This window comes from Atheta coriaria, unplaced genomic scaffold (assembly GCF_025399875.1).
Source record: "Atheta coriaria isolate IRGN ID8LTWV9N9 unplaced genomic scaffold, Caltech_Dcor_3.1 hic_scaffold_3_pilon, whole genome shotgun sequence".
Taxonomy (NCBI): domain Eukaryota; kingdom Metazoa; phylum Arthropoda; class Insecta; order Coleoptera; family Staphylinidae; genus Dalotia; species Dalotia coriaria.
This window is the reverse complement of record NW_027045445.1, coordinates 5,931,872-5,945,720: the sequence shown is the minus strand read 5'-3', so window position 1 is coordinate 5,945,720 and position 13,849 is coordinate 5,931,872. Positions and strand designations below refer to the sequence as shown.

The 13,849-nt window shown below is 34.6% G+C and overlaps 4 protein-coding genes across 5 annotated transcripts in view; 3 read left to right on the top strand and 1 right to left on the bottom strand.

Moving 5' to 3' along the window:
- Positions 1-9,375, bottom strand: part of Epac (Exchange protein directly activated by cAMP) — a 61,679-nt gene extending 52,304 nt beyond the window's left edge. Inside the window, exon 1 of one of the 2 annotated variants that reach the window (XM_065317883.1) lies at positions 9,317-9,375. Coding sequence is in view for 1 of the 2 variants with exons in the window: in XM_065317882.1 (XP_065173954.1) it covers positions 3,213-3,241 (29 nt within the window). In the remaining variant the exon portion in view is untranslated. Of the gene's footprint in view, positions 1-3,212; positions 3,862-9,316 lie in introns of those variants that run through there. The other variant, XM_065317882.1, reaches the window with a different exon arrangement.
- LOC135789535 (uncharacterized) lies at positions 5,649-8,651 on the top strand. Its single transcript, XM_065299394.1, has 3 exons — positions 5,649-6,247; positions 7,987-8,172; positions 8,232-8,651. The coding sequence occupies exons 1-3, from the start codon at positions 6,028-6,030 to the stop codon at positions 8,498-8,500; spliced, it is 675 nt and encodes a 224-aa protein (XP_065155466.1). The 5' UTR covers positions 5,649-6,027; the 3' UTR covers positions 8,501-8,651.
- On the top strand, positions 9,370-11,142 carry Skp2 (S-phase kinase-associated protein 2). Its single transcript, XM_065317887.1, is given in 5 exon segments — positions 9,370-9,565; positions 9,625-9,647; positions 9,650-10,415; positions 10,488-10,615; positions 10,674-11,142. Coding segments are annotated over 5 exon segments (1,353 nt in total). The 5' UTR covers positions 9,370-9,491; the 3' UTR covers positions 11,036-11,142.
- Positions 11,143-11,213: 71 nt separating this feature from the next.
- LOC135789368 (calcium homeostasis endoplasmic reticulum protein) lies at positions 11,214-13,804 on the top strand. Its single transcript, XM_065299159.1, is given in 5 exon segments — positions 11,214-11,319; positions 11,472-12,296; positions 12,299-13,465; positions 13,570-13,621; positions 13,719-13,804. Coding segments are annotated over 4 exon segments (2,043 nt in total). The 5' UTR covers positions 11,214-11,291; the 3' UTR covers positions 13,593-13,621; positions 13,719-13,804.
- Positions 13,805-13,849: the final 45 nt, after the last annotated feature.

Genomic DNA, 13,849 nt, shown 5'->3' with positions numbered 1-13,849 from the left:
TACACGGCAACTTTATGTTTCGAAACAACTAAAGTTGAAGATTTAAGTTGGTAAGAGGTAAATATTTTTTGTATCAGGTAATAAACATGGAGGAAAATTATACTAGCTAATAAAGTAGAGTATTTTATGTGATTATAATGCATATAAGCGCCATCTAGACGCCAATTATGTGATTATAACTAAAATTTATGCATTTTACAAATTTTAACCTCATTTTTCATCCTTTTATCATTTTATTTTCGGGAAAAAAAGTAGCCTATGTTATTTTCTATGTTCTTATCTATCTCAATACAAAAATTTATGAAAATTGTTTGAATAGTTTAGGTGCGAAAGAGTAACAAACATGAAAAATCATGTATTTTTACGTTTTCATGCATTTTACTTAATTTATTCATAAAATAATAAAATTTCCTCCAATATTTTTTGATATTCTCATCAGAAACAACTAAAATTGTCGATTTTTGTCAATAAAACACAAATATTTTAACTAAAAAGTAATAAAAATAAGCAAATATGATACTAGTTAATAAAATACAGTATTTTATGTGTAATATTATAGGAGGTGAATATTTACTGCTTCCGTTTGATGATAGTCATGATCGTATTTCATTATAATGTTGGTTTTACTACCCCACAACCCAACTACTCCTCTACCACCCCTTTTATTCACCCCTAAATTCACCTATTATAAACTAGAGTAAATTAACCCTAAATATTTGATTAACTAACGCGATTTATCATCAAATCCTAAATTATCATCCATTTAATAAGTATTTAATTAAAATCATGAATAATTAACTTAATTAATTTTTTAAGTTTTAGCCGAACTTTGAGGGCTTTGAGCTCGGTTTAAGCTCGAAATGCGAATTAATTAACATGTCCAGATTCGTTTAATTAAGTTTTCGTCAACATTATTAACTTTATCACGTTCGTGTCATGGCGGACAATCTAATGAAGCATAATGTTCGCATTACATGCAATTATCGCCGGGTGTAGCGCACCCAGCAAGCACTAACGACTGCGGCAACCAGACTCACGTCGATGTGTAAGTGTAAAGGTGGTGGTGGTTTTTGTGGTTATGTAAAACATTACGCAATCATCATGCTGAGTGTGAGTGTGTTTACGTAATTATAATTAGTACGTAATTAACGCTATGCGAAAATACAAGCAGAAAAAGTCACGTTGTATTAAAAAAGATGAATTTGTCTCTTTAACATCGTGAAATGCATATTAGAACGCCATCTAGATCCAAATTATATAGGTATTATTGTGATTTATGTGTTATACAAACTTTAACCTCAATTTTTAGGCTTTTATCACTTTATTTTCGGGAAAAAAGTAGCCTATGTTATTTTCTATACTCTAATCTATCTCCACACCAAAATTCATCAAAATTGTTGAAGTAGTTTAGCCGTGAAACAATTACAAACATACAAAATCACATTTTTCACGTTTTTCGATGATTTTTTTCACAATGCATAATTGAATTCCAGCCGCTTAATTACCACTTACTCGTATTACTACTGTTTGAAATTGCTTCTTGTCTCAACATAACTTAAATATCCTTCCCTCCTGTTGATGAAAAGCAAGAAAAACAAATTCAACTCTTACTCTTACTCTTACTAGCTGTGTATGTAAGTGTACGAGTAGAGAATTCCGGTGAAATAGTTAAGATCTTTTGCAGTTTCGCCGGCACGTCTGCAGGCAAACAAAAACGCAAACAAAAAAAAATTCAATACCCGACACGTCCGGAAAACTCTTTAACTCTTGGGATGCTGTGACGTCGAGACATGCCTCCTGCATTCTACTTCAGTAATACCTTCGGCTTTTATATCGAGAGTCTAAGCGCCTACATCTTGCATTTTCATTTATTTGCGATTAAGAAAAAAGTGCGAAATAAAAGAGTAAAATCGTTACAGCTTCAAGATGGGAATTGATAGAATGATGAAATTTGTTGCAAAATGTTCGGAATTAAATTCTTTATTAGGGTATATTAAATATTTTAGACATTTTTTAGTTAAAAGGTCTTAAATCTTATATTAAACGCAAATCTTGTATTTTTTGCATAAAACGGGAAAATTTGCTGTTTTTTGTTTTTAATTGCTTGTAACTTTTGAAGTATTGATGATAAAGTGATAAAAAATAGTAGATATTATGTAAAATTAAATTCTTTATAACACTATATTAAATAATTTGGTAATATATTTGTTTATATGCTTCAAAATTCAAAAATATTACATTTTGTCCTTGAAATTAGCAAAATATCGATTTTTTGTCTTTAACTCCCTGTAACTTTTGAAAGAATCAAAATAAACAAACAGAAAAAACGTTATATTACGCGTAATTAAATTACCAATCCCGTTATATCAAATATTTGAAGAATATTTGTAAATAAATGACTGAAACAGCCAAAAACCTGGCATTTTTCCCGAAAATTATCAAAATAATAATTATTTTCTCTTCAACACCCTGTAACTTTTGAACCAGTCCCACAAAATAAACAAATCTGACTTTATCATACGCGTAATTAAATTACCTATCTCCTGATATCAAATATACCATACTTTTATCAATAGATCACCAAAATATTTGCATTTTTCTAAAATTTTCTCCCAAAAACTACATTTTATCCTATTTCAACATCTTTACCGGAAAGAAAACATTGATTAAATATAAAAATCAACCAAAAGAAGTAAAAACCGAGCACGTAGACACTAAACCTACAGTAACGAGTTCAATGTGATTGATTGAAGAGATTGAAACCACTCGGAAAAACCCTTTCAGGAATGAAAGTTCAAAGAAAAAATCAAATTAAACAAAATTAAAGCAAAAAATCGCTCTTTACAAGATAAAATCCCTCTGATAAAAGATAATAAACTTAATTATCAATACTTTATAACATTATTAACATTACCACACACAGTATTCTTCCATTCATTTATTTTATGACGTATTTTCTTTCTAGTTACCTCAACAAGTATCAATAAATCAAGAAAAGCTATAACACTAAAAGTTTCCTAAACTTTTGTGAACTTTCCTAAACGATTGCAACCAAAATTCACCTAAAAACTTTTCTGTTAGGATACAAGCAGCAATAAACGTACAAGTAAAAAGTTTTTTACAACTTACAACAAAAGTTATTAACTTCTTCATAAAATTTTCACAAAAAAAATCAAAAAAACTAAATTTTTACTTAAAAATAAAAATCTCACCGCTTGTCAATCGCTGTAATCCACTCCATTGTAGCACAATACACAAATTAATGTCTCAACTAATTAATTTAAACACATTTTAATTAAACATTTATTGTCTAATTTGTATTCGGATAGTTTGATGCACAATTACAGCTGGTAGCCGATGAAATCACGCGCGTAATTATTTACCAATTGTCAATAATTAGAAACGACCGCCGTGTGACCTGCTGCTGCTGCTGCCGCCGCCGCCGTTGCCGCCACCGACGTAAACGTTAATCAGATGCGTGTGGAATCGCGCGCGACGCGGCATGTTCGATGTCGGCGCAACAACTGCCGCGCGCGCGAGGCGAAGCAACAACTTGCCGCCACCCCCCGGCCAACACCATGGATATGTATCAGCATTGCGGCTGGCGGCGGCTGGGGCGGGCGTTATTGGCCGCCCGGAATTCACCTTTCGGCAGGCAGGCAGGCTGTACTCGACTCACTCTACGTGTGTCTACGCGTCAACAATCTCGTGCGCATCCGGCGCCCGGAGGAAGCGGATGTCTTTAGATTCAACTTTATCTTTGTATTTATTTTTGTATATGCAGAGATATTTAAATGTTTTTCATGTCGTTTTAATTAAGTCGATGAATAGTAAATTTACAACGTGTTTCGTTGATGTCGCGAATAAAACTAAATAGAAATGTGTTTTGTGTTAATTTTTATATGTTGGATATTCGTAGAATGTTATTTGTTTATGTTTCGATATTGTTATCAGAGGTAGAGTAAGTTTTTTGTTTGCTTTCGTATTGTATTTGATTAATATTGCGTGCAGGTAGAATGCGTGCTTCCATCTTGTGGTTATTTACTCAACTAAGCAATATCTCTTACAAATCTCTTGTTTTTAGACCACTATTGACATTTAAACAATATAAAATAATGTTTTATTAATTAAAAACACTAAATTTTCACGAATATATTAATTAATTAACACTTTTATTAATTTTGGTGGTTTTTAAATAAATTTTCGTCATTCTAATAGCAAAAATTGCAAATTATTGTTGTACTTTGACTTTCATCAATGTAATTTGTAAATATCGCTACTAATGTTATAAATGCGTAAGTCCTGATGTTTGTTACACTTTCACGCAAAAACTACTTAACCGATCATCATGAAAATGTGTACACATATTCTTAGTGGTCCCCGAATGGTTATATGCTACTTTTTATTTAATAAAAAAATTATTTTTGAAATAAAATAAAGAAATAGTTTAGCCAATAATACCTCTGCATCTGGCTATTTGACTACTTTAACGCCATCTAGCATTCCAGCAATGAAGCTCAAACCTAAGTAGGTACTATAGTACCATCACACTGTATTATCACACTGTATTACCGACAGCTACGTCAACATCAAATCCAATTGACTACACTATGGAGACTGTACACTATACTTCCATAGACTATACTTTCAGCCATTTTAAACTTCCCGCCATTCTACTTCATTGTTACTTCTTCTGTGACTACAGACGCGTACGGAAGCAACTTTATTATTTTAGATATTCGCGAGCGAAGCCAAGGGTTAAACTATATTTCACTTATTTAAATGTTTTTATGCCTTTGGAATCAATGAATAACAAAATTGTGTTATGTTTCGTTGATGTCGCGAATAAAACTAAATAAAAATGTGTTTTGTGTTGATTTCTAAGTGTTGAATATTCGTGCAATGTTATTTATTTACGTTTCGATATTGTTATCACACGCAGTGCAAGTTTTTTTATTGTTTTCGTATTGCATTCAGCAATTATTGCACGCAGGTAGAATGCGTGGCGCCATCTGTCTGCAAATTATTAAACTAGACAGTATCTCTGGTAAAACTCTTTACTCTCGCATTATTTTTGCTCCTCGACCACAAAAAGACTTTTAAATAATATAAAACAATATTATTCTAATAAAAACCACCAAATATTCATCCACACAATGATAAACTATCAATTTAATAGATATTTAAGCAATTTTAGTCATTTTTCAACCATTTTTCTTCGTTTTGACGACAAAAACAGCAATATATTGTTACTCATCGCCTTTTACCGTTAAAATTTGTCAATACCATAAAAAACCGTTAAGTAATTCACGCGTGACCATGTCTCAAACTAATAATATACCCACCAACGTCAATTTACTTTAAAAATTACTTAAAACACCCAGAAACCTTCCTAAAAACATAACCAAACATATCATCTACCTACCATCAATCACCTTACACACTCTTGTGTATTTTGAGTTGCCTACCATGTCTACCATTCAACAACATAATAAAAACTCCAACAAAACACAAAAACCTAATGAAATTGTCAGTCGACTGTAACGTGCAGCAAAACGTGACCCGAAAACCAGCGTAGAATGCCGACATTGCCGACAGACACACCATCACCATCATCAACTCTCTTACCTACCTACTACCGCCATACCGGTTCTTTTCACATTCACATTCACAACGCTGACGTCCGCGGTCGCAGCACACCCGAACACACCTTTCTGCACTGCATCCACTCACCTCCAACGCGATGTGCAACCTCAGGCTCTGTGACAATGTGAAACCGCTCTGAAAAATGTGTCAAGTGGTGTGCTACGGAGGTATTCTTCCTGGTGTCCCACAAAGTAAATAATCAAGTGATTCATTGATTGAACAAACCTTAGTAACGTGTAGTGTTGGTAGTTAAAGTCCAGTCCAGTGAGTGTGTTTGGTCGAAACGAAGGAATTACGCTCGACTGCTCACCACTGCACAATCTAGACACAAACAATTGAAATTTAGTTATTCTGTAGTAAAAAACACAAATTAGCATCAAAATGCACATGTTTCGACGCGGGATGATCTTCGCGACGTTCTTTGGCTCGTGTATTGCAATTGCCTTGCTGGTGGCGAGCCTAGGGACGAAACACTGGGTGAATGCGCATGCGAAACGCACTCTCAATCCGCACGAGTCCAATGGACGCATTAACTACGGCCTCTTCAGTGGAAAAAAGGACCTAAATGTCGCTTACGGATGGAGAAGTTATGACATCGATAGTAAGTGCAAAAAAATTAATAAATTATTATATAAAGGTGATAATTGAGGTTAGATTAGATAATTTCCTATAATTTCTTATGGAGTATACAAAAGTGTTATGTAAGTTGCCTATAATTCAATATAAAGTATAAATTCAATAAAATCTTGGATTATTCTTAGTAAATCATGCATAAAAATAGGTTTTTTGTTTGTTGGGAGAAATAATTAGCACATTTTCCATGAATGTTTATGGTGGTGATGCGTGCGGTGAAAACAAGAACAAGAATAGAAACGCGCGCGCACGCGTATGGTGAATGCGCATGCATGAAAAGTGAAATTGTCACGCCGTTTGTGTCGTTTCACCGTAAATGAATGAATAAAGGAGTTAATTGAGACGAAAACGAAACTATTCTTATAAAGACATTGATGACATTCTTTTGTTTCGGTAGTTAATTCGATAGTTTTGTCATTTTTGGTGATTTTGGTTATGATACTGACAGTATTTAAGGTAAATCGTGTGTAATTGGTTGTCTAAGTTATGTAATTCATTATTTATTAAAGATAAAATCATTTTTAATTGATTTATGGATGAAAATTGGTTGTTTTTGTTTGTTTTTGAGGTTAAAAATCATTTTTTAAGTAAAATTGACATAAAAATGTTAATTTTGCTGCAAAATTACTGGAAAATTGGATTAAAAGTGAAAAAACACTGATTTAATTAATTAATATTAATTAATTTGACAATTTGTGTCATTATTTAGTTATTTTGTCAATTTTGGTTAAGATATTGACAGTATTTAACCTAAAACATGTGTAATTGGTTGCCTAAGTTATGAAATTCATTAGTTTTTAAAGATAAAATCATTTTTGGTTGATTTATGGATGAAAATTGGTTGTTTTTATTTGTTTTTAAGGTTAAAAATAATTTTTTACTTAAAATAGGCACAAAAATGTTAATTTTGCTTCAAAATAAGTCAAAAAATTGAAGTAAAAGTATAAAATCATCAATTTAATGAATTAATATTAACTAATCATCCAATTTGTTGCATTTTTAGTTATTTTGTCAATTTTGGTTAAGACATTGACAGTTTTTAACCTAAAATATGTGTAATTGGTTGCCTAAGTTATGTAATTCATAAGTTTTAAAGGAAAAATCATTTTTAGTTGTTTTATGGATGAAAATTTGTTGTTTTTGTTTGTTTTTGAGGTTAAAAATCACTTTTTACGTAAAATTGACATAAAAATGTTCATTTTCATTCAAAATTAGTAAAAAAACTTGGATAGAAGTGATAAAACACTGATTTAATCCATAAATATTAATTAATCATATAATTTGTATCACTTTTTAATAATTTTGTCAATTTTGGTTAAGATAATGACAGTATATAACCTAAAACATGAATAATTGGTTGCCTAATTTAAATATTTCACAATTTCCCTCAAAAAATCAATATTTTTCAATCCAATTAGTAAAATTAATAAAACAGATGTCCTAGATATCGTTAATTATGCCAGTATGCAGAAAACTACTTTGCATAAACATTCACAGCAATCTGTTTCACTATTTCACTATTTCACTGTTTCTAAACGGCTACCGACATTCCAATGAAATTTCCAGACGCATGCAGCTGACATTGGCATTCATCGTGAGATAAACCGTCAACAACTGGCGCGGCGACATTAAATTGATTAGAATAAACCGTGGAAAGTTAAAAATTTAATAATACTTATTGATTTGTTTTTTATTTGTCTTTTGCAGTTATCCATATGTTAAAATACGAACCGGACTTTCTCATCTATGGATTTTGGCTTGGAACTGTCACATGCGTCTGTGGAGCGTTGTTATTCTCTGATTTAGCCGCGGTTTTCGCCGCCATTAACGCCGCTACGAGTAATAGTTGTTTCTCTGGCACTCCAGGATTGTATTTATGGAATATACTATCATGTAAGTATAACCTAACCTCAATTTTATACAAAAATTAATTTTTTTGGTTATTTTTACAGTTTTCTGTAATTTGGGAGCCATTGCACTGTGGGTTGCGCAGTATTACATGAAAATCCAATATAATGTGTTATCATTAGAGGATTTGGACAATAGTTGGACATCGCTGAATATGGCTGAGTTGGGGTATTCGTTTTGGTTTGTAGTGGGCGCCACAGTCGCGCATTTCATCAACATTATCATTATTTATATTGCGAATAGTGACAAGAAGATTGATCCGATTATTCCGATGATTGAGGAGAAGACGAACGGAGCCATTATGTTATACTAATCTGTATTGTGTTAGGTTTTAGGTTATTTTTGGACTTTGTAAATACGTTTCGAATCGAATGTGTGTGTTGAGAGGTTAAGTAGATGTACTAGGCGCGCCATTAGCACTTATGTGTACTTTTTTATACGAAATAAACTGAAATTTACGAGGATTTTGTGTTTAACTAACCTAACCTATAATTATTTAATGTTTAAGTTGTTTTCAAGAACAGGAAATTGTTTTCCGCTTTGTTTTTCCGTTAATATGATAGAAAATTAGTAGTTTTACTGATTCTTTGTTGAGAAATAATCAAATTTGATTGTGAAATGGCTTAAAATTGCATTTTTTTGTGTCCATTTTTGACAGGTCAAAGAAATTTACAGAAATCTACTTTAAAACCGTTAATTTTTCATCAAAACATGCAAAATGTATATTATTATGTAGTAATAAACATATTTAGTTGATTTATCAGTAGAAATCAGCAGTTTTTGATAAGAATCTAAGTTAAATTTGCATTTTTTGTGTCAATTTTTGACAGTTCAAAGAAATTTAAAGAAATTTACTTATAAAACGTAAATTTTGCTTCAAAACATAGAAAACACATAATATCTACTAATAATAATGATTATCTGTGTATTTATCAACTGAAATGAGCATTTTTTATCACTTTTATAGCCAAAAAATCATTTTCAAAGTCATTTGACACAAAAACATCAATTTTCCTTCAAAATTCATCAAAAAACCGAATTAAACGCCGAAAATCACTGATTTACTAACCATACAAACAAAATACATCAATTTTAATGTTTATAATATAAAATATACTTAGTTAATTACCTTAATAATGCCTCAAAACAAATTTAAACACTCGTCAATCACACCAACTTCACTTTTCGCGCTGTTTTCTACCTAACCTATTCACCAATCCACACAAACTTTGCAGCGTTTGGAGGGAACCACAACTGCTATGTGATAAACTGCAAAACCAAAATTCCAGCCGATCTAAGCAAAAATGAGCACAAAAAACGTTCCCGCACGCCAGCCACTACATGTAAACAACACCAACATGGATCGTTCGCCAGCCAGGTATTAAATACAGCATAAAATCATAAAAATCCACGAAAATAATTAACCTGTTGCATTAGAAAACGCGCACGATTCGATTCGCCACAAAAGAACGCTGGAGTCTCAACAATTCAGTCAAATTAGACGATGTGTACGATTTCGGCGTGAGTGTACTCGAAGACGACTCAGATTCACTGAGTGAGGTTGAGAATGTTGAGAATACCGAAGAACAGTTTGAGAAAAACAATTCATCGCCACATGCACTTGGAGGCAACACTCCCAATCGAGACACATGCCAAATATCCATTGAAGAATGGGGTGGATTCCTCGTCAAGAAAGCTGAGATACAACCACCTGCAATAGATTATTTCAATATGTTATCTGATGAAGTTATTCTGCACATTTTTCACTTTCTGCCGATGAGACATCTGTTGAGTACTTCATTAGTGTGTACAAGGTTTGAGCGATTGACAAAAGATGAAAGTCTTTGGGCTCGTATAGATGCTTCAGGTCGATTGTTAGCAGAAGGAGTTTTAGGGGCGTTTTTGAGCAGACAAGTCATCATTTTACGACTTGCACAATGCGAGATTCAAGGCCCGATTATATTTCCACATGCACGTGCGGCGAATGAGAATTTTCAGGCGAGATTGATGTATTTAGATGCGGGAATGGTGCATGCGGAACCAGAAACATTCGTTGTGATGTTTTCAAAATGTCGGCGATTGAAAAAAGTCAATTTGGAGCGTGTTACACTCAATGCAGAAGTGTTTAAGATGTTAGCGAGGAGCACAGAGTTGGAAGTTTTGAATTTAGCTATGGCTGAGGGTATAGATGTCGAGGGTTTAACTGCATTGTTAACAAAATGTCGCAAGTATGTTATTTTAGGTTAAAATAACCTAAAAATTGATTTTTGGTTATAGTTTGTTATAATTTGTTTTTATAGGTTAAGAGAGTTAAATATTGCATGGACTTATCTGGATGCGCAAAGTATTAAATATTTATGTGCGAATCTTCCGCCTACAGTCGACAGACTCAATATTTCTGGTTGTAGGAAGTTACTTGGTGATTTAAGTAAGTTTTAATTCAAATATGGCGTCTTTTTAGTAGTAAAATATGTTTTTCTGCTTAGATGTTGCAGATTTAGTCAAATCCTGTCCGAATCTACGTGAATTGGATCTTTCTGACTGCACAGGATTGTCTGGTTTTGCTATTCAACACATAATTAAGCTCACAGAGTTGAATTTCTTAGCGTTATCGCGTTGTTACCTTATACCTTATCGCGCGTTGTTGTCGCTGAAGAAAAGTGAATCATTGCTGTTTCTAGACGTGCACGGGGGTTATATAGAACTAGCTGAACTACGAAAATTACAGGAGGTTCTCGGTGGTAATGTGCAAGTCAACAAGTTTAAATTTAGTTCGGTTGCGAGGCCCACAGTCGGTGCACGGCGCTCATCTATCTGGAATCTTCGCGTTCGCGACTGTTACGTCTAATGTTTCTATTTGCTAATGTTTCTACGTGTGTGCGTTGTGATAAAACATTTCATTTTATAAAAGAATGTATTAATCCTCATTTATTAAACTTTAAATATTTAAATTAATATTTTGGGTTGCCTATATAACTTATGCATTATCCTGAATATAGGCAACCAGTTATACACCAATTGAGAGTCTTTAACATCAAGCGGCGATTGTGCAGCTAGTTTTTATTTAAATTTATTAATAAAACGATGGTAAATCCACCGCCGGGATGATGGACCTACCGCCAGCGCCGCAAGGTAACCCAGCCGGACATATCTCCACCAATTCGTTGCAATTTTTACTCTTCTGTTATCCAAACAAACTCAAAACATTCCCAGCACTCACCCAGAGGTTATGTTTACAGACACAGAATTAAGAAATATAATAGACAAACTGGCGCAATTTGTAGCTAGAAATGGCCCCGAGTTCGAGCAGATGACCAAGAACAAGCAGAAGGGCAACGCCAAGTTTCAGTTCCTCTACGGCGGCGAATACTACAATTATTACCAGTATAAAGTACAAGCCGAGCAAGTTGTACTCAAACAGCAAGGCGCATGGACACAACCACCAAACACCAATCCACCACCACCACCCCCACTAACCACCATAATTACACCCAGTATAGACATCATACAACTCCGCACACAAATTGAGAGCCTCCAGGAGCAAATAAAGCAAAGCGAGCAGAATTTACAAGCACAACATGCTGTTTTAATGCAACAACAGCAAGCGCAAGTTGATGTGGTGCTCTCGGAGTGTGAAATCAAAGGCAATCAACAGGATGCAGACGAGTTACAGATCACACTCACTGAATTAAATGGTCTACTGGCTCCTATCATTGATAATTGTACAAAAGACAGCATACAAACGGGAAAATCTTGGATTTTACAGCATGCAACTGATAAAGAAAAGGCTTTATGCATTGCAAGAAGCCTGTTATTGAAGGTAATACAAGGTACGCCTACTTTCACGCATCGTTTACACATAATTTACCTTGTAAATGATGTTTTACACCATTGCGCACGTAAAAACGCCGCAGATTTGAAAGACGCGCTTGAATCCGTCGTTGTTCCGATGTTCTGCAGCGCCAGTAGCTCAGCAACGGACGAACAACGAACTAAACTCGATAAACTCCTCCAACTTTGGGAATCCAAAGCGAATTATCTCGATCCACTCACGGTGGAAGCCATGCGTAATCCTGCGGAGAGTTTACAGCAATTCAAAGCTGAACAATTGAAAAATTCAGCGGGGAAATTGCGCTGTTGTCGCAAAACACACAGAATACTTTTGAAGGTTATCGCGCGCAGCATCAAGCGTTTGTTTTGCATGCAAGTCAACAGATTCAGGAATTAGAAGCGAGGATTACAGCTGAAGAGACTTTACCACCGCCGATAAATCCGTCAGTTCCTCCTCCGCAGTTCACACAACCTCCGCCAGGGTTTTTCGCTCCTCCACCGATATTTCCGGACTTTTCACGTCCTCCGCCTGGTTTTATCCCGCCTCCAGCGGAGATACTCCAAGAGGAGTTGATGCCGACTGTTCCTTACTATGAATTACCCGCTGGGTTGATGGTTCCGTTGATTAAACTCGACGATACGAAGTTTAAGCCGCTGGATGCTAAAATGATACGTTTACCGCCGCCAGCGCCACCTAGCGATCGATTATTAGCTGCTGTGGATGCTTTCTATGCTTTACCATCACATGACAGGCCTAGGGATGCAGAAGGATGGGAAAAATTGGGTTTATATGAGTATTACAAAGCGAAAAACCTCGCAAAGAAAGAAAAAGAGGAACAAATCGCGAATGGGTTGAGAGAAGAGTCCAGATCACCCAGTCCTGTTCAGATAATCCATGAAAAAAGTCCTTCTCCGCCTCGGAGACGATATACCAGTAAAAGTCCATCGCCTGCGGTCAAAAGAAGTCGCAGTCATTCAAGGTCACGGTCAAGGACACCGCCGAGGAAGCCACATCGTGACAGAGAACGTGATCGCGAACGGTCTAGAGATAAAGATAGATCCAGAGATAGAGATAGGGATCGTGAAAGGAGGTCCAGGAGAAAACGGACGAGGTCTTGTTCAAGGTCAAAGTCAAGGTCACCTTCGCCAACGCTTTTTAGACCGTCGAATACAATGGCGCCGATTAATCTCAACGCGGCGGAGAGTTTAGACTCGTCGAATAAAGGACATCAGATGATGAAGAGGATGGGTTGGGGTGGCAGTGGTTTGGGTGTTAATGAGCAAGGAATTGACGCGCCCATCAGTGGTGGAGATGTGAGAGACAGGCAGGATCAGTTCAAAGGAGTCGGGTGTAATTTGAATGATCCGTATGAGAATTTCCGCAAGAATAAAGGCGCTGCTTTTATTACGAGGATGAAAGCGAGGGCTGAAGAAAGGGCGCAAGAGAGTAAGTAGAATTTATTCAAATTTGGATTAATTTGAGTTGTATTTGAATGATTTTATTTTGTTTATTGTTGAGAAATGTGTGTATTAATGAATATTTATATTTAGAGCAAGCGCCAACGGATTATTAATAGTTTGGATGGATTGATGTGCTTTTTAGGTAAGTATTTTTTATTTATTTCTTTGATTTTTGGGTTTTATTTACGCTGCGTGCAATTGGTTTGATTCTTGTGATTAATCCGACATGATTTTTACAGATTGGACTTTAATAGTGTATACTTTCATTATAAAATAAATAATTACATTTATTTAATTGTACGTATTCAATAAATTTTCAAAGATTTATGGTTTTTACTTGTGTGAGAAACCATTTTGAATTTTGAACCAA

What these genes read in the sequence shown, in the direction of transcription:
- LOC135789535 (XM_065299394.1), top strand. Translation starts at nt 6,028, where the DNA reads ATGCACATGTTTCGACGCGGGATGATCTTCGCGACGTTCTTTGGCTCG. An exon ending in GAGAAGTTATGACATCGATA is followed by an intron (nt 6,248 to 7,986) that starts GTAAGTGCAAAA and finishes TGTCTTTTGCAG; the next exon opens with TTATCCATATGTTAAAATAC. An exon ending in TTTATGGAATATACTATCAT is followed by an intron (nt 8,173 to 8,231) that starts GTAAGTATAACC and finishes TTATTTTTACAG; the next exon opens with TTTTCTGTAATTTGGGAGCC.